General features: G+C 37.1%; 2 protein-coding genes across 7 annotated transcripts in view; both read right to left on the bottom strand.

Moving 5' to 3' along the window:
- Positions 1-6,045, bottom strand: part of LOC127452374 (signal transducer and activator of transcription 5B-like) — a 145,086-nt gene extending 139,041 nt beyond the window's left edge. For all 3 annotated transcript variants that reach the window (XM_051717808.1, XM_051717809.1, XM_051717807.1), the window contains exon 1: positions 5,920-6,045. The gene's annotated coding sequence lies outside the window, so the exon portion shown is untranslated. The remainder of the gene's footprint in view (positions 1-5,919) is intronic.
- A 5,422-nt stretch (positions 6,046-11,467) lies between these two features.
- The window catches only part of LOC127452371 (signal transducer and activator of transcription 3), a 64,820-nt gene continuing 51,272 nt past the window's right edge, over positions 11,468-25,015 (bottom strand). For 2 of the 4 annotated variants that reach the window (XM_051717802.1, XM_051717800.1), the window contains exons 20-25: positions 24,468-24,686; positions 22,118-22,160; positions 20,700-20,759; positions 13,879-13,979; positions 13,615-13,671; positions 11,468-11,576 (exon numbers count right to left, since the gene is read on the bottom strand). In XM_051717802.1, coding sequence (XP_051573762.1) covers positions 11,485-11,576; positions 13,615-13,671; positions 13,879-13,979; positions 20,700-20,759; positions 22,118-22,160; positions 24,468-24,686 — 572 coding nt within the window. In that variant the 3' untranslated portion in view covers positions 11,468-11,484. Of the gene's footprint in view, positions 11,577-13,614; positions 13,672-13,878; positions 13,980-20,699; positions 20,760-20,790; positions 21,996-22,117; positions 22,161-24,467; positions 24,687-25,015 lie in introns of those variants that run through there. The other 2 variants (XM_051717801.1, XM_051717803.1) reach the window with 2 other exon arrangements.

The raw sequence follows: 25,015 nt of genomic DNA, 5'->3' as shown, positions 1-25,015 counted from the left end.
CCCTTCAACTTCCAGATTTCTCATAGGCCAAGCTGGTCAAACAATTTTGGGCAAATGCAACATTTCATGTTGATTAAACTGAGAAGAGACACTTATAGAGCTTGGATAATACAAAGTTAGATAAGAGAGAGAGCAGTTTTTTCTCTTTCTGGTGGAATAAATCAACAGGGTATCTGTAAAAAAAACATTGACGGCCAAAGATCTTTTTTTAATTCTAGTGCATAAGACATAATTACACATAATCCTTATGCAAATATAGGCGTGTTAATTAGCAATTAGAAACAATCCAGTTTATACATTTAAATGTACATTTTAAATCATTCTAATGGCAGGAAACCAACTGAATTCATATAAACCTTGTACAGAATTGTCTCTGTAATCCCACAGAGACAAAAGGCTATTTGTTTGCCCAATAATTTGTTTGTTTACTCTTTGTTGTCATGACAGACCAGCTGCTATAAAACTTGTGTGGTCTTAAGAAAACACCTCCAGAGTTAAATGATTGCCAACTGAAAACACAACTTAAAGAACTGCAAGTACTAGCATAGGATCAATGAATGACTGAAACTGTCACTTCAGTAAAGTGTTTATCAAGAACTGTATTTATCCAGGCTAAATCGCAAACATAAACTAAATATCTTAAAAAAAACCTACTCCAACTCAGTTAACACACAACAAAGGATGCAAAGCTGCATCTATACTTATGTAATATATATACTAAACTGGATTAAAAATCAACTTTAATAAACAATTTATGACATCGCAGTCTGATGCCTGTAACACTAGTAACATTTTTACAACATGTAACATGGTCAGTGATGCAGTGATGCATTTATCCATTTCCAGAAGGGAGTGCTTCACCTCAACAAAATGTGACTGAGCAGATGGGCTGTTCCTTGTCATTTATTAATGAAGCCACATATATGAGAAGCCATGTGTCAAATGCCTTCCCGAAAGTTCATATGATGAGTCATATCTAATGGATATATTTAGTTAATGGCAATAGTAATTAGTAATGTTAATGAAATCAAATCATTCAAAAAGGTGCAAGTCTTCACTGTTCATATTATGCTGAGAACAAAACAGAGTTTAAGATAAAGTGTGAAAGTTTCATTCTTTAAATGTTTAAATACCTAGAATGCACAAGGATAAACAGAAGTGTACTTGTCATTTCTATTTGCTGATTACTGTTGTCATCAACCAGTTGTTTCTTTGGTACACATGCAACCTAAATGTGAATTTGTGTCAAGTAAAAATACTCCATCTTGAAAGATGACCAATAATTTTTTTCTTTCTTTCGATAACTCTTTATGGAGAGTTTAATTTGACCAATAAAGTGATGTCCAATCATTAAAGTCTGGCTCCAAAACATTCTCCTCAGCACTTGCGAATTTACTGCTTTTGGCGGTCGATCGTCGTTACGTGCAATGCACGAGAGGTAGCATGAAATGCGAGTAATAGAACAGAATGATATATTAGTATATACTCATTGTGAAGGGCAACTACAACTATCTGCACTCTCCTATTGGTCAGAATTGTAATATTGTCTTGCTTTTTAAGGAAGGCGCTGTAGAGCAGAAAGTTATCAGCTGCGTCCAAAATATAATACGGTCAGAGTATGTACTGTATTTAATGAAAGACGCACTTCTCAATAGGTAAAACAGTATATTCTTTATGTATGCAGCTGAGTTGTATGAATAGATTCTGGATGTACTCTGAACGGAGGCATTGTCCCGTACCTGAATATACACTCACTGCGCACTTTATTAGGAACTCTATGGTCCTAATAAAGTGCCCGACGTGGTCTTCTTCTGTTGTAACCCATCTGCTTCAAGGTTCGACGTGCATTCTGAGATGCGATTCTGCTCACTACAATTGTACAGAGTGGTAATCCGAGTTACCATAGCCTTTCTGTCTGCTCGAACCAGTCTGGCCATTCTCCGTTGACCTCTCTCATCAACAAGGAATTGCCATCTGCAGAACTGCCACTCACTGGATGTATTTTTGTTTTTGGCAACATTGAGTAAACTCTAGAGACTGTTGTGCATAAAAATCCCAGGAGTTCAGCAGTTATACTCAAACCAGCATGTCTGGCACCAACAATCTTGCCATGGTCGAAATCACTGAGATCACATTTTTTCCCCATTCTGATGGTTGATGTCAACATTAACTGATGCTCCTGACCCGTATCTGCATGGTTTTATGCATTGCACTGAAGCCACACAGTTGACTGATTAGATAATCGCATGAATATGAAGGTGTTCCTAATAAAGTGCTCAGGGAGTGTATGACATAGTAACAACTACAAAAATAATTTACTCTGGTTTGGTTAAACAACCACCATTATGTGCAAATAACAACTTTATTTGTATATATAGCACTAACAGTTAAAAAAGAGCTGCCCGACTCGTGTTTCTTTGCCGTTTTATTTTTTAATCCAGCGTTTTGAGCGTGCCACCTCCTCAGCTCCCGAGTGATTATGGGATAGTAAAGTGTCCAGTTGATCTGCACTTCCAAATCTCGACGGAAACAGCAGGTTATCCGAGTATTTCTTCCTTACTGTTTTATGGAGGATTTGGACATGGCTACTACTTCAGTGGCGTACTGTTTTTGGCATACTATATAGTAGGGAAGTATTGATATTTGGACGATAACATGACAATAGTTTGTTGACAAAACTGAGGTGTTTACAGTACTGTGGTCATTTAATTTCTCAAACTAATCTTGTTTTCTTAAAGGTGCAACAATTTTCATGTAATGTTCGCCTTTTTTTTTTTTTTTTGCCACAAATAACTTAAAAAATGAGCCCTTCCCAGACTTCCTAGGTTGCCAATTAAAGCCTGTAGACTGATTTTCAAGCAGAGGGAGTGGGTTGGTTTTGCCGGGAAAATCCAAAGGGTATGATGTTTATGCGCGCTCCCAAGAGCCTTGCCTCAGTAATAGCTTCTCTTCCGCTATTCAATAGTGACAATCTGCAACACTAGGTAACATTAACTTAGAGATGGAATCCAGCAAACGTCCGTCTCCCAGCACAACACCGACTCCTACACAAACTCAGAGTGAGCCAAAAAAATAATAATAATAATTATCTACTGGATGATCGTGGTCGAGCGAAAACTAGAGTGAACATCGACAGGATATTTGATTCCTGGGGATCAAAACCGACCCTGAATTGGCATTCTTTTTACTGGACAGGTAAGCTTACATAACTGCAAAACATGTGAAATATAGTGCCATAAGGATTGATCTGTGGAACTTTAGCTAACTTGATCTTGCCTGCTAATGCTGGCGAATTGCAAGCTACCTTGCTTCATAACTTTCAAATAATTTCAATGATCTTCTCTTTATACTAAGGGTGCTTTCACACTGGCAGTTTAGTTCGAAACAGAGCACGGTTTGCATGAAACATTGGTAATGTGAAAGCTGTCATGCGGACCAGGGAGAGCACCGCGGTACCGAAGCCGAGATTACCTGTAGGAGTTGGTCTGAGTTTGGTTGCAATGGAACTGTAGTGCGATTCGCGTGAATGTGAAAGCAACTCGTACTCGGGTGCGCACTCGTTCAGGAAGTAAAGTAACCTGCGCATGGGTTTTTCATTCCTGAAAGTCCCAAAAAAGACACCACAATGACATACAAGTACAATCAACACTTTAAATACTGTCTGTCTGTCTGTCTGTCTGTCTATCTATCTTATAAATACTATCTATAAATACTATTATAGGTTATAAATATAGGGTATAATAGGAGATGGCAGTGGCGATAACTTCACCTTGGATACGAGCAATCGTGCAAAGATGCAAATGAATTCCTTGCAATCAGCTGTCTCCTCAAAAAACGGCATTTGCGAGAAGCAGCAAGCCGCCTTCCCCTGGACATCTGATGAGTTACACCATGAAGCGCACAAATACGCATTTGTCGTTCACTCTGATGGCATAATAGCACCAAAATAACAAAAAAACAAAAAGTATGATGAGTCGCGTTGTGTTCTCCATGCGTGTTTGTGATGACGTACGATGAACGCAAATGGACCGGGGTTTGATAGAATCAAGTGAGTGTGAAACCAGACCAACGCTGCGGGGGGCACCGGGAACAATCGCACTTGGAATCGGACCGCAGCAAACGTGCCCAGTGTGAAAGCCCCCTAAAAGTCAGGTATACAGGATCAATTTAAGCAAATACACTGGTTTCTTGACCGTAGTACAACATATGACATACAAAACATACAATAGTGCAACATAACTGCAGTGCAACAGTAAATTGTCTGGTATAGTTCAGTAGTATGTAGCTGTATGTGTGTATCAGTATGCTATGCTAGCTGATACGTTGTTTTAGTTTAATCTCAAAGTTTGTAGTAAAACAATCATAACTGCGTAATTTTAATCGTGCTACCTCATCTGTCAGCATGATGCCGGTGAATCACGTTCAGCCACTTTGTACATTACCTCATTGTTTTGGCCGATGCTCGCTCGCTCGCTTCTCTATGGAGTGTGCGCACGAGTGCGAGCATGAGCAACAGGTAGCTGGCTGCAGTTCACTTAACGGCCACAGGTGTCATTAATAACAAGGGTTTCTTAATCTTACATACTGCACCTTTAACATAAAAACCAACATTGAGAGCATTGACTCGTCTGTCTCACGCTATCAAAAAACAAACAAACAAAACATCTACAGTGATAATGTTTTCTGTAATGCAACTAACATTAGCAACATATTTTTATGTTGCTGACAGAAACGTGTTCTTTCTATTTCAAAGGCATATTACAAACGCACTGTGTGCCACGTGCATACGCACGCGAGCGTGTGTACAACATACATTCAAACAAAACATTGATAGAAACAAATCGCGCACATATATAGGCTACATATATGTTAACACACAAAAGCGCACGCACGCACCACTGTTGAACGGAAACTAAAAAATGTGCATGATGGGAGATAAAAGAATCTGCTGTGGAAGATAATATCAAAGGGGAAAATGAGCGAGAGCATGCCTTTAACTTTCTCACTGTATGGCAATGTGTCCGATGTGCAACTGCCGGGTGTCAGGAACTAATAAACTCAAGTAGCTGCAGTATGTTGGAAAAGGATTCTAAAAAGTTCTCATGCCTTTTTCATAACATCTAAAGCATATTTACATATGTGCGCACATGCACAGCTTTCTTGCATTTGTTTATCCGCTACTCGTTGAGCTAAAAATGGTCTGTCTCGTGGCTAAATGAATGTTACACCTGAAACAGAAGGGCAGTTTACAGTTCAGAAAGACGCATGGCTTTAATAACACACCCAAGCTCGATTTAAATCTCCTTTAATAACAATATGTCATGGCTATTTTAAAACGTCACGAGCAACTCATATAGGCCTACTTCGTCTTTTCAATCACCACCAAACACTATCCTAATGTATAAACTTAAACTTATGTATATATATATATATATATATATATATATATATATATATATATAAAGCACGTTTGTTTTCTTCTAAGTGTTTAATGTGTCAGAATTAACGCTCAAAGTACGCGCGCGATTATGGAGCAGTATTGGAGAGACTGGAATGGAGCTGGAAATGTTAGCTGAACTGTCCGTAAGTCTTGACAGCTGTGCTGGAGGGGGCTGCACTCTATGCCTGTTGATCCGATAAAAACAGTGTGCAACAGCTTGTGGCTTGCGAAACACCGGTGCTAAATGCGCACAGTCTGAACTGAACAGGAACCCTTAAAATATGATCCTTCAGTTATGTCACGAGAACGGCACATTTTGAAATCAGTGAGAGCAACGTATTTGGCATTAAAAGTCCAACCTCGTGAAGCCTCAACCTCAACTTTGTTTATAGACAACTATGCCCTTTAGAACTACAACATTTGACATCGACAAACAATATTTAAGGCACGCTAAAAGCGCACAGATGCAGGAAACGTACCTCGGCAGGTCTTTTAAATCCGCTGTCGTTTCGCATAAAAGTACAGCAAAGCTCCAGATAGCGCCTGCGACCCAGAAAGGCAACCTTTCTGCCCCGTCTATTTCAACCACCAGTGGGCTACGCAGTTTTCATGTGCTTCTACCCCTCCCCTCCCCTCCCCTCCCCTCCTCCTCCTCTCTCTCTCTCTCTCTCTCTCTCTCTCTCTCTCTCTCTCTCTCTCTCTCTCTAACCACTCGCTTCCGGTGTTGTTTTACTGGTGAGCCGAGGAGCAGTTTATGCAAGGAAATGGGCAAATTTAGGGTAACTCACTATAGGCTTTTGATAATATGGTCTCTATGGCGTACTTAGGTATTCAATTCTTTGAAATCTTTAAATGGTCTGATATGAGAGCCACGAAGGGGATGGGCTGTAAAATATTAAGGCGGTTAGCGGAGCGCGAGGACTGCTGATTGGGCATGAGCGGATAAGCGTGTTGAGCTGTCTTTGAGCGACATTACGCATTTAAACTGTTGACTATGAGCTTCTGAGGCTCACACAAATGTACATGATGAAGAGCTGAAAATATATTAACACATCTCCTCTGGAATCGACGAGTTATAATTAGTATTATAAGTCTGAGCGTCTTATTACTTTAGTTGTTTACTCCGCAGTGGTGCGCGAGGTTCTGTTAATACATATGCGAGATGCGACTTTGTAGTAATAATAGCAAGTCTGCGTGTACAGGTCAAAGAGCGTTAGAATATATACGGTAAAACTTATTTTGTAACCTAAAAATGTGCATCAGTTGATAACATCTAAATTAAAAGGATAGTTCAGCCAAAAATTAAAAATTTCTCATTTACTCATCCTTATGTTATTCCAGATGTGTATGACTTTCTTTCTTCTGCTGAACACAAACGAAGATGTTTAGAAGAATAGCTCAGCTCTGTAGGTCCATACAATGCAAGTGAATGGTGACCAGAACTTTGAAGCTCCAAAAAGCACATACAGACTGCATAAAAGCAATCAATACAACTCCAGTGGTTAAATCTTTATTGTTAAATTTTCTTTTGAAGCAATATGATAGGTGTGGGTTAGAAACGGATTCATATTTAAGTTCTTTTTTACTATAAATTCTCCTGTCTGCCCAGAAGGTGGCAAAATGCACAAAGAATGTGAATTGTCAAAAACAAAAGAAGAATGTGAAAGTTAAGGGGGAAATTTCTAGTAAAAAAGGACTTAAATATCGATATGTTTCTCTCCCACACCTATCATATCGCTTCTGAAGATATGGATTTAACCACTGGAGTCGAATGGACTACTTTTATACTGCCGTTATATGCTTTTTGAGCTTCAAAGTTTTGGACCCTGTTGATGTGCATTGTATGGACAGAGTTGAGATATTCTTCTAAAAATCTTATATTTGTGTTCAGCAGAAGAAAGTAATTCATACACTTCTGGGATGGCACGAGGGTGAGAAAAGGATGAGAGAATTTTCATTTTTGGCTAAACTATCCCTTTAACTCGTTTTAATCAACTAAAAAATAATATTGAATCTGAATAAATTTACCTGACAAATTAATTTTCATTTTTATGGGTAAGATGAAGTAGAAATAGATTCTTGAGGTAACAATTTTATGAAATGCCTATTCCTTCAAAGTTGTCTTGTGAACAGTGGGTTCAGCTGTTATGTCAGCACCTTACACAGCACAGGAAAGTGCGGCTTTGGGAAATGGCCAAATCCTGAGGGACATAAACTTTTGGCAGAGTGACGACCCCCTATTTCTTCTGTCCTGCCTTCAGAGACTGTGATTTAAAAGGATGTCAAACACGACAGCTGAGACGAGGGCACAGCAGTGGAGAAAACTGGATCCAGGTTGCACACACAACCTGCAGATGGATGCAAGCTGTGATCAAAGCACATTCAAAGCGTGTTAAATGGGTTTTACTGTAGGTGCTGGGAAAGACGTGCATTCATGTCTCATATCATAAGTCAAAGCAGAACGTATACCAGAGACACAAGTTGTCTAATTAACTAAAACACACCTTTCTTTATGGGCTTTGATTGAAATATGTGCAGTTATCGCATTAGCTCCTAAACACATGCTAACTGAATGAGTGTTGTTATTTACAGTCGCATTCAACAGTCTAATATTGCCCCCTGCTGATTGAATTATATAAATACAGACACTTGCATTATAGTTTTAGACATTTAATGTTAAAGATTGGCTTGTCGCAGTAAACTGACATAGTGTAGATCAGCTCCCATGTGCAAGAAATCCCTTGAGTTAAGGAACCCCTACATTATAATTGTAAGAGTATTGTCCTTAAGGGTTTTTTAAGGGGTTCATTGCAGCCAAAGGTCTTCAACGGTTCAGGGCATGCGCACACTCCGGTTGTCTAATATGAGTTCGCGCACCCCCTTCAACAACCCAAATCCATTAAGAAATGTGTGCCAACACCTTTAACGAAGGATATACACACTACGTAAGACATATAAAGTTAATAGAATATATCTTTAACTTACTGTGATCGGTCGGTGTGACGGTTCAGTCATCATCATTTGTTATTTACCATGAAACACGTGAGGCTGTAGTATATTTAGGCTACATTCGTCAAACTTCCGTCATTTTGTCCAAACGTTTTCGCTTCACTTGAGCTTCATTAGTAGTGTTTCGTTCGTAAACGAAACTGTGTTTCGAACGAATCTTTTTAAGTGAACTGTTCTCGTTCACTTCTATTGTTTTGGTCGTGAACAAAATTTAAAACGGTTTTAAATCCATGAATCAATGGCTCAGTCACTGCACATCAAAGACGCTTATTTGTCCACTATTGTAGAAAATAGAAATGGTGATAGAACGATAAACGAATCTTTGTGGTGAATGGATTAAAAAGACTTGAGTCAGTGGGAATGAATCAAAATCTCCCTAATCGCGCGCCCCATAGTTTAAAACCCCTGCTGTAGACAAGCATGTTGTAGTTGAAGGTGGAAAGGATCACATATGAGATACATCAGAATATTGAGTTTAAAAAAAAAATATTCTGGGTTCAATTCAAGTTAAGCTCAATCAATAGCATTTGAGGCATAATACTGAATAGTAACACAACAATTTATTTGGACTTGTTCCTCCTTTTCTTTAAAAAAAAAAGAAGGAAAAAAAAGGCAGAAAATCTTGGTTTCAGTGAGGCACTTACAATGGAAGGGGATGAGGGCCGATCCATAAATGTTGAAATACTATTTCAAAAGTATAGCCATAAGACATAAACAAAATACAGTTGAAGTCAGAAGTTTACATACACCTTAGCCAAATACATTTAAACTCAGTTTTTTACAATTCCTGACATTTAATCGTAGAACAAATTCCCTGTCTTAGGTCAGATAGGATCACTACTTTATTTTAAGAATGTGAAATGTCAGAATAATAGTAGAGATAATTATTTATTTCAGCTTTTATTGCTTTCATCACATTCCCAGTGGGTCAGAAGTTTAAATACACTTTGTTAATATTTGGTAGCATTGCCTTTAAATTGTTTAACATTTTGGGTCAAACGTTTTGGGTAGCCTTTCACAAGCTTCTCACAATAAGTTGCTGGAATTTTGTCCCATTCCTCCAGACAGATCTGGTGTAATTGAGTCAGGTTTGTAGGCCTCCTTGCTCAATCACGCTTTTACAGTTCTGCCCACAAATTTTCTATCGGATTGAGGTCAGGGCTTTGTGATGGCCACTCCAATACCTTGACTTTGTTGTCCTTAAGCCATTTTGCCACAAATTTGGAGGTATGCTTGGGGTCATTGTCCATTTGGAAGACCCATTTGCTACCAAGCTTTAACTTCCTGGCTGAATATATCCAATAAATTCCTTCTTCATGATGCCATCTATTTTGTGAAGTGCACCAGTCCTTCCTGCAACAAAGCACCCTCACAACATGATGCGGCCACCCACATTCTTCATGGTTGGGATAGTGTTCTTCGGTCTGCAAGCCTCACCCTTTTTCCTCCAAACATAACGATGGTCATTATGGCCAAACAGTTACATTTTTGTTTCATTAGACCAGTGGACATTTCTCCATAAAGTAAGATCTTTGTCCCCATGTGCACTTGCAAACTGTAGTCTGGCTTTTTTTTTATGGCGGTTTTGGAGCAGTGGCTTCTTCCTTGCTGAGCAGCCTTTCAGGTTATATCGATATAGGACTTGTTTTACTGTGGATACAGATACTTGTCTACCTGTTTCCTCCAGCATCTTCACAAGGCCCTTTGCTGTTGTTCTGGGATTGATTTGCACTTGTCGCTCCAAACTACGTTCATCTCTAGGAGACAGAATGTGTCTCCTTCCTGAGCGGTATGATGGCTGCGTGGTCTTATAGTGTTTATACTTGCATACTATTTTTTGTACATATAAACTTGGTACCTATAGGCATTTAGAAATTACTCCCAAGGATGAACCAGAGTTGTGGAGGCCCACAATTTTTGTTCTGAGGTCTTGGCTGATTTCTTTTGATTTTCACATGATGTCAAGCAAAGAGGCACTGAGTATGAAGGTAGGCCTTAAAATACATCCACAGGTACACCTCCAATTCAGTACACCTCCTATCAGAAGCTAATTGTCTAAAGGCTTGACATCATTTTCTGGAATTTCCCAAGCTGCTTAAAGGCACAGTTAACTTAGTGTATTTAAACTTCTGACCCACTGGAATTGTGATATAGTCAATCAAAAGTGAAACAATCTGTAAACAATTGTTGGAAATGCACAAAGTATCTCTCCTAAATGACTTGCCAAACTATAGTTTGCTCATATTAAATCTGTGGGGTGGTTAAAAAAAAGTTTTATTGACTTCAGCCTAAGTGTATGTAAACCTCCGACTTCAACTGTACACGTTAACATGATTTTAGTGTGATAAAAGCGCACGCTAACCTTTTCTGAGTAAAGTTATAGGCAATTTTACAACTTCGTTGCCATGATGACACAATGCAGTAAACCCTAACACCCTATAACGTCTATAAAAAACGATGATTTACAACTTTACAGCTCAAATAATACATGAGTTTCAACAAAAGTATTAATGTAAGTGCTTTTATAAAATTATAAGCTTCACATTTCTGCCTTTAAACCCTCCAAAAATTGGCCCCATTCACTTCCATTATTAGTGCCTCAATCTAAATTCGATTATTGCTTTTTTTTAAAGGGGGTGCAGATCAAAATTAATTTTTATGGTAATCAACATTATGCCACAAATGCTGTCGAACGACCTTAACTTGTATTGAACCTGGAATATTCCTTTAAGAACATTTTCAAAATCCAGCTTAATTTTTAAAGTGACCAATATAACAGATACATTTCAGATGAGATTTGCTTTTACAAAAGCTATTCATTTCTGAAAAACAAATTCAGTATACTTGATTAGTCTCTATCATTACCAATAAAAAATAATGTAATATGAACAAATGAATAATTGTGGAGAAAAGAACATAAGCATAACATTGATATAATTCTATAGTTAGTTTGCTTTAGAACTTCAGTATCACAGGAATCAAGATTTTAAAAAAGTAAGAAAAACTGATAAACCAATGCAAAATAGTGAAGATTTTTAATGGCACCCAGTGAAGAGACACTGTGAGACTGTACATCTTTTCTCAGCTTGGAGAACATTTCCCACAAGAATGCAGCTCAGCATCTCTGCTGCAAAAAAAAAAATAAAATAAAAATGGTTACAATTCAGAATCAACACAGAGAGCTTGTCAGGAATTACATGTACATGACCATAATGCTGTAACATGGAAACAAAACAAAAATTCAGGTTCCTTGTGATTTATATAACAATAATAATACAATATTAAACAGATGTAAAGCGCAAACATTTAAAAACCTCATTACTGCAAACCTATAAACAGCTTGAAGTCTAATCAAAGAACCCTCACAAAAGGTCAGTGTGCTATGTATAATGCAGGCACACTCTCTATCTCTTTTGGTTAACCTTTAGAACAGAACGGCTGGGGTACGTGTAATGACAGATAGATAAACATACAGTAATTACCATTTGCATGAAAGCAGATGAGATTCATTTGGGAAGAATGACCTTTAAATGTCCACTGAAAAATAATCGCTAAATTTTGTTCCACTGTGTATGCTGATGAAAATGCCCCTAGAGGGATCTTTATTATTGAGTTTACTTTTTTGTTTTTTTATTTTCACTATCAAATATTCCATCTATGGTCTGATGGTATCTAAACATACAGTCTGAGCCCTGACTTCTCTCACTGTATGACAAGCACATCATTACTGATCCAGGAACTGCATAACTTTCTCATTATGAATGTGTTTTACAATAAAGAGAATATACATAGTGCAGTATATATAATAGTATACCGTTTATAAAGTAGAGAGTGGAAGGACAAATACAGAGACTGAGAAACAAACCTAGACTGACTGACAGACATTTAAAAAAGTGGAAACAAATTTTCCATCATATTCCTGTTTAAAGCGCTACCAGTTTATTATCAGTGAATTAAACAACAATTTTATATATATTTATGTGTTTGTGTGTATATATATATTTGTGTGCCCGTATATACAGAATATCTAAATTTCACAAATTCTGTTGCAATATTAGTCCTGTCGGCTCAATGCAAGATTCATCTTGCTATTTAAACTAGCGCTAACAGAAAGGGGAATATGGTGGAAATAACATATTTCCTAATTTGTGGAATATACATTTATATATTTATCTTCTTCAATTAACCTCACAAAGACATCCAATAAAAGAGTAAAATACTTTTCTACAACATTAAAATACAGTATGATAATGATAAACCAGACTTTATAGACCTGCATGCACAAATTTTGCAACTTGTGATCTGATTTTATGAAAGGAAGGTTATACTCCTATAAAAAGCCAGGTTTTAGTTCAACATGGTACAATATAATGGCAAGTTGTTGCAGCTTCAAAATGCTTAAAAATTTAATTGTAAGGTTTGCTGCGCTTCACACAAATGTTTTAAATTTCAACATAAAAATGAAGGACTCACTGGCTGCTATGATTACAGCTTAAAATATTGTTTGCCAACATCAGTGAATATTTTCTCTGTGGTACAAGTGAAAAGTGACTTCCTGATGCAATAAACTGAAAATAATAATTACACGTGGCTACTGTACAGTCATGGCCAAATGTTTGCAAGCTTATTGTTTTGTTAAAATAATTGAAACATTATAAATCCTGCTTATAATCTTAGTATTTACAGTTTCATTTAGGAGTATTTACTAAGATTTTTAATAACTAGCCATGCTTCTACTGTAGTCCCATTTTTGGGATAATCTGCATGATCATATAGTGGTAGGGATTATTTTACATTACAAAAAAAAAAAAAAAAAAAAAGTTAACAAATTTTCCAACCAAAATGTTATTTCACAAAGGTAAAAAAAAGAAAGAAAAAAAGGTTAAGACAGAAAAAAACACTTCCATTAATAACCGTCTTGAATGTACCACATTAACCCATAAAACTGGCAAAAATGCCAATCTAATTTGCAATACACACTCTTGGCTATGACTGTAAAAACTGAAGAGAAACAAAGAACTGGCCCGGAGAAAGTAAGCAGGAATAGCACCTAAGCATCCTATGTACATGAAAACATTTTTTCCAGTGGAAATAAAACAATAAAATGTTGGAAAACTAAGCATTTCTGCAGGCATCCATATCTGAGACATTAGAGGCTGGAAAACCTTCTCTCATGGGTGAGGGATGATCTGAGCTCATATCTATGTCCAGAGTGAGTGATTCTGGGGGGAAAAAAAACACAGTAATATGAGTTTAAGCATGAAAATATGCTTGTACTTAATGGGATAGTTCACCCAAAGATTTTTAAAAATAATTTAGCAAAAGAGAAAAGATGTCTGCATATGCATATTGTGTTTACACACCGTGTACAAGAAAGCATTTAAATCTGACTTTAAAACTGTATATTCTTATATGTGGGTGTGTCTCACCGAGAGGTCCAGGATTGGCCTCCGCTGCTTCATTATGCATGAGAGAGTCAAGTGTACGAGGGGACATTGGGAACAAATCACTTGTGTTGCCAGAGTTAGTCCTGCAAAAAAAAGGGCCATGCATTACAAATGCCTTTGGAAAAGCTTACACATTCACACCAAATTCAAACTTCTTCAGAACATCTGCAGTACCACCAAAGCTCTTAAGAGTTAATTTGCCACATGTAACCATTAACACATTTTTGTATTATATCATGTTTTTAAAATTTGATTGTCTGAAACACACAGGTACACACACTCAGCATCATTCACATAAATATTACGTACTAAGGAACATCAAGGTAAAGTGTGTAGATTTCATTAAATTCGATTTTAAAATACTTTCTCCTATCCCAGCTTAATATGCAGAGATAACTTTAAGTAATACATTGGTAGGTTGATTTCTCTGAAAATATATTAAATTAATATATCAAATCAATTATGTATCAACTGATTTGTAATCAAATCAATGTTTTGAAAGCTATCAAAACCAGCCGGCCACAGCAAAATTAAACAGAGTTTGGGGAGGGACTATCTGTCTTTTCCAACAATGACAGACAGAAGAAGTGTTTTATTTTTGCAATTGCAGTTTGGTGTCACTAGAAGCACATAAATGACAAACTTGACCTTTAAGCATTTAACAGTTCTCAGTCATGTGTCAGAAGAGCTGTGCACTGAAAATGTATGTTACTACATGGGTTACATCGAGTGACATAAAGTGTATCTGAGGATTGTTTAGTTTTTTCCTTGTCTTTTTCTCTACCATTTCTCCACAGCTTTCCCAGATTAGGCAATGCTCAAATGAATCCTCATCTGAAATAGGTGTGTTCGGTTAACAAGACTACTGTCATCTCTAGAATAGCATTGATTATAAGAGTGTTGATCCAACCCATTTTATTTCTGATTATAAAGCCTGGAAACGGTCAATGTTTCTGCCAATAACAGCTTACTTTCAATATGCAAACCATTTTTTTTTGACTGGCTGTTAGTCTAATGTCTTTCAATAATAAGGGACACAAATGGTGTGCAATCATTAATTCTAAACAGTATTTCACCATCCTCTGATTAAACTAATTGCAGGACAAATGTGTTAATTTGCGGTACTGAATTGGTGCTTGTAAAGGTTCTGTTACATACCATACTGGCCTAGCCAGTTACTTTAAAGGAGTTAGCCCTACCCTGGGCAATGGTTTACCTGGGGCAAAGTTTTCCCATGTCCGTTTGTTGATATACAAGTGTAACAGCCTCCTACTGTATTTCCTGCTTGTGACACGAGAACAAGCACACAACTTGGTGTTCTTGACATACTCATATTGATGTGAGCTAGTATACTATTTAACAAATTGTAGTATCTCATTATAGTCAGCCACAATTTCTAAAATGATCCTACTGTTTAAAAGATCTACGAGTTATTAAGACCTATTTCTGCATCCTTACATACAGTGCATCTGGAAAGTATTCACAGCGCTTCACTTTTTCCACATTTTGTTATGTTACAGCCTTATTCCAAAATGGATTAAATTCATTATTTTCCTCAAAATTCTACAAACAATACCCCATAATGACAACGTGAAAGACGTTTGTTTGAAATATTTGCAAATTTATAAAAAAAAAAAAAAAAAAACAACATGTACATAAGTATTCACAGCCTTTACTCAATACTTTGTTGAAGCATCTTTGGCACCAATTACAGCCTCAAGTCGTTTTGAGTATGATGCTACAAGCTTGGCACACCTATTTTTGGGCAGTTTCTCCCAGTCTTCTTTGCAGGACCTCTCAAGCTCCATCAGATTGGATGGGGAGCGTCGGTGCACAGCCATTTTCAGATCTCTCCAGAGATGTTCAATCGGGTTCAAGTCTGGGCTCTGGCTGGGCCACTCAAGGACATTCACAGAGTTGTCCCGTAGCCACTCCTTTGTTATCTTGGCTGTATGCTTAGGGTCATTGTCCTGTTGGAAGGTGAACCTTCGCCCCAGTCTGAGGTCCAGAGCGCTCTGGAGCAGGTTTTCATCAAGGATGTCTCTGTACATTGCTGCATTCATCTTGCCCTTGATCCTGACTAGTCTCCCAGTTCCTGCTGCTGAAAACATCCCCACAGCATGATGCTGCCACCACCATGCTTCACTGTAGGGATGGTATTGGCCAAGTAATGAGCGGTGCCTGGTTTCCTCCATTCAGGCCAATGGAGGCCTTTGTTTCTCATGGTCTGAGAGTCCTTCAGGTGCCTTTTGGCAAACTCCAGGCAGGCTGTCATGTGCCTTTTACTGAGGAGTGGCTTCCGTCTGGCCACTCTACCATACAGGCCTGACTGGTGGAGTGCTGCAGAGATGGTTGTTCTTCTGGAAGGCTCTCCTCTCTCCACAGAGAAACGCTGGAGCTCTGTCAGAGTGACCATCGGGTTCTTGGTCACCTCCCTGACTAAGGCCCTTCTCCCCCGATCGCTCAGTTTGGCCAGGCAGCCAGCTCTAGGGAGAGTCCTGGTGGTTCCAAACTTCTTCCATTTACGGATGATGGAGGCCACTATGCTCATTGGGACCTTCAATGCTGCAGAAATGTTTCTGTACCCTTCCCTAGATCTGTGCCTCGATACAATCATGTCTCGGAGGTCTACAGACAATTCCTTGGACTTCATGGCTTGGTTTGTGCTCTGACATGCACTGTTAACTGTGGGACCTTATATAGACAGGTGTGTGCCTTTCCAAATCATGTCCAATCAACTGAATTTACCACAGGTGGACTCCAATCAAGTTGTAGAAACATCTCAAGGATGATCAGTGGAAACAGGATGCACCTGAGCTCAATTTTGTGTGTCATGGCAAAGGCTGTGAATACTTATGTACATGTGATTTTTTTTTTCCCATTTTTTATTTTTAATAAATTTGCAAAGATTTCAAACAAACTTCTTTCATGTTGTCGTTATGGGGTATTGTTTGTAGAATTTTGAGGAAAATAATGAATTTAATCCATTTTGGAATAAGGCTGTAACATAACAAAATGTGGAAAAAGTGAAGCGCTGTGAATACTTTCCAGATGCACTGTATTATCTCATTGGGTCTGAAAACTGCAGTCCCTAAATATTGTAATGTCATGTAAATAAGGTTGCTGCAAATCAAACCAGGTCTTACTTTAACCAGGTTTGGCTTTGGTATTATGGATTGGATGGGACCACTGTCAAAGACTGGTCATCAGTACTGATATTGATGTGTGCATTTACTTATCACAAGGCTGTTACACTGCAATGTCTCAAAGCAAAGGTGACAGTAAAAGCACTAGCACATGTGCTATTTTTGGCTTGCTCAAAATAATTCAATAACAAAGGGTCAAATTTCACAAATGAGTTGGCTGTAACCATCCTGAGTTCCAGGACGCATTAAAACTATTTCTTCAGATTCTTATTGGGCACGGATTATACTGAAAGAAGCATTAATGTGTTCTAAGGCTTACCCTTGCTCATATATGCAGTGTGAGAAATGTTACAAGAGTTGTTAGGGTTTAGGTCTTTGGCAATACAGTTAGCAAACCTCTAAAATGCTTGGTGAACAGGTGTTATTTTGTAAACTGCTGTAGCCATATTGGACTTTATAAGCTCTTTTCGTGAAAGGTTTTATCATGCCCATGACAAGGACCAATCTAGATATTCACAATCTAAGATGAAAGAGCACTTTGCTGTTTTCAGCAAAGAACTAGTTTTCCTCCCTGGAATACCATATGCTACTTATCAATGGCTCAATTAAAAGCTGGATTATTTGGTAATTTATTCAAACATATGGAAAGAATATCATAACATATTTTATTGGGTCACCTTTCAGATGGTTATTTAACCCTTAATTTAGCAAAATGTAAATTTGGAAAATGGTTCAGTGTCAGTTACTGTTACATTTTCAAACCTAACAAAATGTGAATTGCGTCATTTGCTAGCTGTGATTGGAGTTTTGTAATTACTGTGTTGCTATTGTATTACAGGAATTGTATGTACTGGCGTAGTGGACTAAAGCACTGAACAGGTAAGCAGAAGGATGTTGGTTCAATCCCCACAGCCACCACCATTGTGCCCTTGAGCAAGACACTTAACTCCAGGTTGCTCCAGGGGGATTGTCCCTGTAATAAGGGCACTGTAAGTTGCTTTGGATAAAAGCGTCTGCCAAATGCATAAATGTAAAATGTATTAATTTCAATGAATGTGTACAGAACACTGCACAATACATGTTGTTCCAAAGCAGATTTCCTCAGTTCCTCTGAGTTGTTTGTGTGGTTCCAAATGTTTAAATATATTTAACTGCAGACTGCAAAACCTAAACTGAAAGTCTTATGAATTTGTGCTACTGTTTAAGTAAGAGGTACACTCAAATGTTATCAGGACAGGCACAGTACCCATAAAAATCCTTGTCTGTCTCTTTCTTCTGTGCTAGCATCTTTACTACTCCAGCACTGTGAGAACTTGGCAGTCATATACTGCAGATGTTGTTAAACTTTGTATGACAAATTGCTTGCTATGTGTCTCATTTGTAAGTCACTTTGGATAAAAGCATCTGCTAAATGACTAACTGTAAATGTAATAATTTTGTTACTTCTCAGAAAACATTTAAAACTCACAGCACATCTCCACTGAAACAAACTATTAGATGGCTCAACAACCCTAATGTAAGAAAATAAATAGCTTCTACTCAGAAAAGGACATATTTATAAAATGTTTAGCATTACTTAAATTGCATTATTGTGTACAACACAAAATATGAATTGTAAGGCTAACTTATAAGTGATCTTATAAGTAAAAGAATAATTGTGAGTTCCTTGAACCTCTTTGGCTTAAAAAAAAACAAAAACAATAAAATTAAGATTTTAAGTATATTAACTCAAACGATCAAGGACAGAACTGAGGTTGTGGGAAATACTCATTACTCACTTGCGCTTGAATAATTTAAGCATGTTTGTTTGGTCAAAAGGAACTTGTTGGGACATTTAATGAGTTATTAAGAATTCATAGAGATTTTAGCTCTTTTTAGAATTATTGATGTAGTTTTATTGTAATTAGTTTTTTTTGTGTGTGTGTGTGTGTAGTCACTATTAGGGTGATTAGTGTTCCCTTTGGTGAAGTTGTATCTGGTTCAATCCATGTAATTTTTCCTTGCGCGTGTGAATGTGCATAGCTGAAGAACAGCTTTATCTGCACTTCTTTGGGCAATCAATTGTTTAAAAGACTAACCTAAGTTATTATTTTCTTTTGAGCCAATTAAATCAGGTAGAAACAATAATATTAAATTTAGTTTGAAACAACATGCTATTAGTTGTTAAATCTTATTCGTGAGACATTAAGTAAATAAATTTGAATGAACTGATATATTTGTGTATATCTAACAGGTTTTCTAGTTAAGCAGACATAAAATTACAATAATCTGAATTTACTTAAAAAGCATAATGCAAAAATGTATAGCCAAAATATATCCAACACATCATTTTTTTCAGTGTGTGGTTCCAAAAGTGGTTAATACAGATTATAGTCTCTTCATGTTGGTTCATATGATGGCCATTGTTTTAATAGCACATGATTTGTGTATTACCACAATGACAATTAAGGGACGTTATTTGTATTGCTGTGGTTTAGTTTTCTTCTCTCTCCTGTCTCTCCACATCCAGATTGGCCAATGCCCTAATTTATCCTTACCTGTAACTGGTGTGGCAAGGAGATGGTTCAACATAAATACAGATTGCTGCTGTTTATAATGGGGCCTCTACTTCAATCAACACCCACACTTCTCCAATTGTCATTAAAAGCATTGTACTATTGTTACCTGTGTTACTATGACTGTTGTAGACTTTGTTTGTTTGTGGATATGCATACTGTTGGCAATAACCACCTTTAAATTGATTTATATAGATTACCTATTGTAAACAGCATTATATAATCCTTAATTTTTTTATATTTTATTAGGTATTCTGTTAGGGAAGCTAGGTAGATGTCAATTATTTTCTCTTGAGTCTGTGTATCATATTTTTTCCTATTTACCAGTTTTATTATTTTCGTGTCCAATTTTCTTAATAGAAAGTTTGTTTTGCTTGTTTTTTTACAGCAGACTATCCCCTTTTATGCTTCAACATTTGCTGAAAATAAATATTTTTGAAAATATTCTGGGTAGAAATAGTGTTTCAATTTAGATAAAGGTAATGGTCTTTATGCTGCATCCATACACTAGACAAGGCTGTAACAAGGGTCACGTATGTGACAAATGGACATTGTAAAACACAGCAATGGACCAACCCATTTAAATACCACTTAAAATGCAAGACTCTTTCTACAACACCCTCTTCTAAGGGTGAATGAGAGAAAAACATAGAAGACAAGAAAAAGAAATGGAAAAAGTAAAACAGAAAAACAATAAACAAAGGGGTTGGTCGCACATGACAACAAAATCCTCATCTACAGAAAACCCATCCAACATTTAAATTCACATAAGAAATTAAAGTAGATGTAGGGAATGTAGTTGCTAAACACATCACAGGAAAAACTAATTCACAAAACTTCAGACCAACACAAAGGTGTCCAAATGAACCAATGTGAGACTTCTGAAACAGCTTTTCCAGCTCTTGAACATTATTAAGGTTCTCTCAGATGTTTTGTTATGAATGGATGAAGTGAGTAAGGTTTGAACAGAACCCTTGGTCAAGTTCTAGAAGTGTTAAAAGGGATATTCTATGTTAGCAGAGAGTAAATTGAACCACAAATATTCACTTGCAGACTGAAGTCATTCTCATACACACAAATACATGAGCTCCCTAGTGCCTACCCAGGGAAGCCGTTCCCAAGCAGCTCACTGTCCGGGAAGTCCATGAAGACGGAAGGACACCTATGGAGAGAGGTCAGTTTATAGCCTGCCTAACACACACACATGCAGGCACATAGATGGCCTCCAACCCCTCTATAAACACAAAGAAGTATTTGTGATTCTTATGTCAAGTATTTGAAGCAGTTTTTATTATAACTTTAAGTCGGTTTATGTAGCCAAACCTGTTACCTAAAATACAGTGGGGTATGTGCAGTTTGATGTGTTACAGTTTACCATGTTTACTGTAAAAGTATTACAATGGACTACCTCATTAGATTCAATAATGTAATCAGTTCAAGAAAACAGACTTGCTAAAATGTACATTAAGCACTCTCAGCATTATAAAAGGTATATTCCCCTTAAAGTCAACATGAAACGTTGTTCAATTGATTTCTGTAATGTGACGTATTTCCAAGTGAAACAGGATGAGAAAAAAAGTATGGCGGAACTTGAGTTTCTCCTTCAGCATTTGACTGCATCATGAAATTCATCCCTCTATAAGGCTTTTCACACTACACCAAATCTTGGAATAATTTAAGGGACACTTTTAACCTTGGGTTAAGCAATGTTTCACACTTGTAATTTTTAAAAGAAACAAACTGTGTTTAATACAGTATATACAGTGTTAATCACTAACCCACTGTTAAGTACAAACAGTGTGAAACATGGAATGATAACCCAGGCATACGTTTGTCCAGGGTTAAGAATGACCCTGGGTTAACAAATAAAAAAGTGTGAAAAGCTAATAAATGACAGGACATTGTAGCGGATGGGTTGAAAAATAAGATGGCTAGGCAATGTCAGCCGTAAAGAAAAGTCATTTCAGAGTCTAATTGATAATAAGGCCAAGAACATGTATTAATAGGGTCAGTTTGATTTCACACTGACATTAAAATGTGTTTTTTTTTTTTTCTTGTTTTGTTTTTTCTTCAGTTGATTTTTATTTTTTATTTTCTAAATGTCTACAATAAAAGTTAAGATCAGAAGTCACATGGCTACAAAGTGTTTACACAATAGTTACCCACAAGCTAAGTGTGCTTTACAACTAAAGGACAAATGTAGCCCTGAACTCTGTGTGATAGAGCTTGAAAATTATGCCTTTGAGCTCTCTCTCTCTCTCTCTCTCTCTCCCTCTTCCTGTGTAACACTGTTACTAAAAAAGATGATGGGAAGGCTCCTTGGAGGTTTCAGTAGAAGTTATATTCCTGATCCATGGTGAACACAGAACAGGGAGAAGTATTTTGCATGTGCTCCTGTCTGAAGAGTCACCAAAGATTTCACAGTTTACAGGAGGACAGAGAGAAAACAGACTTCAGCAAGGTCAATTACTCACACACACACATACACACACACTGAAACAGAAGAGAACTGCTACTTACGGGGTGACACAGATAAACTTGGTCTTCAGGTATGGCTGAATAACTGAAAAAACAACAAACTCTGTGTTATCATATAAGGATAGCATATATACAGCTTAAGGGATGGTTCCCCCCAAAATTAAAATTCAGTCATCAATTACTCACCATCATTTTGTTCCATTTACTGTATGAGTGTGTTGGATGTTAGGAACTGACAACCTCATTCACCATTCACTTTCATTGTGTAGAAAAAGGTGCAGTGAAAGTAAATGGTGACTGCGTTTAACATTCTGCCTAACATCTCTTTTTGTGTTCCACGGAAAAATAGAAAGTTATATGGATTTGGAACAACATGAGTAAATGATGACAGAATTTTTCCCCATTAAGTGAGTTTTTATCATTAAACAGCATTCACAACCCAAAATACTTCCATAATGTGACATGAAACAGGATTATAAAAAATGTAGGACAGGACTTCATTGTCTCCCTCAGCAACTGATTGGATCATAAAGTGTCTATATGACTGACTGGTTGGAAAAATAAGAGCGCTTGGTGAGTTGTTTTAGAGGCAGAACATGTTATTAGATTTTGATGAAAGATTATGAAGGCAAACATAACCAATGAATCTTTCACAATAAGACCAGAAACATGTATAAACAATATGATAGAGTCAATTTTGATGTTATGTTTACTTTCAATATCTAACTAGGGCTGGGCGATAAAACAATCTCGATATTTATCACGATAAAAAAATCCACAACATTAATGAAAAAACTGAGTAATTTTCATATTTAGCCTGTGTTCTACATCTAGACAATCAGGTGTGTGTCATAAGCAGTTCGGCTTTCTCTAGCACCAAACACCCTTAATTTATGCCCTGTCCTACATGTGTTGCCTCTTTTCCCTGCATGTGAGTAGACATGAGATGCCGCATAAGTTAACGCAGTTCCAGAGCACCTTTATGCTGTGCTCCATTCAAGTCGGATGTGGGATATTCCTACATGATATCTCCAATCTCCGATCTGTGCATTGCCAGAGGTTCGGAAGGTGACGTTTAAGGAAACAAAACTGTAATGCTCTCGTTAGCTTAGCAGGTGTTTGACTGTCACCAGAGATGTCTCCTAGCAACCTAATTCATAAACAATTTTGCAACGCTAGTATCTGTGCTACAGGTGTACGATTATCAAAAGACAGTATGGTTTACCATGTTTTGAACACATGTCTCTGCTAACATTTGTTAAACAACCTTTAATATCATGTAATGTAGGTACTTTGACTCATTTATTTATATTATTTAATAAAAGTGAATGTTTATCATTTATATTGTACATCTTCCTGGGTGCCGACATATTTGTGTGACGTCACGCACCTGCATCTCGGTGATATCAGAGTTGAAAATTTCCGCATGTTGGAATTCCGACTTCAAGTGCTGTTGCACTTTTGGAAAATCCGACTTTCCGAGTTGAATGAAATGCAGCATTAAACCACAAAATTTGTTCCCTCTAAATTTAGCTTTATTAATTGGCATGTTACGAGCTTTCTGATTTCTGTTCTGATTTTCATTAAATTAATCAAATGTCATCATCTCTGGAATGGATGACCAGTAAAGAAATAAAATGACTAGTTTGTAGCCTTTCTCACTTTAATGAAAATATAAAAACGGTTCATTCAGACTTTACATTTTCTCTCAGGAGATACCCCTGAACCCCCATACAGTATCATTCCTCAGTCACAAGGGCTTCTATGCCCCCACTGGGTCTCTAAATGTAACGAAAAATATAAAAATAATTTGAAAGTAAAAATTATATGCTGTCATTATGCTTCAAAACAAACAGATGATCTTTTATCATTCATATCCAACTGCACTTGATTGATAAAAAAATATTTTAATATTTTGGTTGAAGATCCCTCAGACACCACTGCTTTGGCTGTCTCTGGGCCCCCAATACAGTTTTGTATAAACTATTTTGACTGGTTAGGATTTTTTTTTTTTCCTTCTTTTCTTCTGCCAACTTGGAATGTGAATGTATATCGTGATAATTATCATTATCAAATGATATGAAAAAGAATATTGTGATAATAATTTTAGCCATATCACCCAGCCCTAAACTTAATCTTTTTTAAAAAATAGAAAATGAAAGTCAATCTTTTGCATTCTCTTTATTTACTTGTTCTTTGACAACATCCACTGAAGCATAAAGTTTCTGGAAAAACCACACCCCAACAGTACATTTCAGTACCAATATTCCAATACAAAAATAGCAGTCTCCAAAATAAATGAGAATGAGATGAGACAAATAAGAACTGTTATTTACAAGCAACAGAGAGATCTGCTTCCAAACAAGATTGAATTATATTGAGGGACACTCACCACACCCAGAGTCAGGAAACTCGGTGTCAGGTTGAGGCTCAGAGCGGCAGTACTTGCCAAATGCCTCCTCTTTAGGGATTTCCGGGTAGAGGTAGACCAATGGAGAGACCAGGATGTTGGTGGCATCCATGATCTTGTAGCCCATGATGATCTCAGCAAATGACATACTGTTGAGCTGCTGCTTAGTGTACGGCTCCACGGACTGGATCTGGGTCTTACCTGAACATACACCAACAGAGAAAAGAAAATTAAAGGGATAGTTCACCTAAAAATGCTATTTCTGTCTTTATTTACTCTCCCACATGTTGTTTCAAAGCTGCATTTGGAATGTATTTAATAACCACCTTTATTTCAACTTAATCAGGCACTAAATTAATAATTTAAGTTAAATTAAGTTAAATAAACAATTTTTAAGCGCAAACATGGTGATGGTCTGCTGCATCCTTCACAACTGAACACTGCAAGTTTGGGAATTGTGCTATGCAAATTGCTTTTAGCAGATTTTTTGGTGCTGTTACCAGATTTGCATAGTTAATCAAGTGCTAAAA

This window comes from Myxocyprinus asiaticus, chromosome 14 (genome assembly GCF_019703515.2).
Source record: "Myxocyprinus asiaticus isolate MX2 ecotype Aquarium Trade chromosome 14, UBuf_Myxa_2, whole genome shotgun sequence".
Taxonomy (NCBI): domain Eukaryota; kingdom Metazoa; phylum Chordata; class Actinopteri; order Cypriniformes; family Catostomidae; genus Myxocyprinus; species Myxocyprinus asiaticus.
Note: the sequence above shows the minus strand (reverse complement) of the source record. Positions and strands in the feature narration are given on the sequence as shown.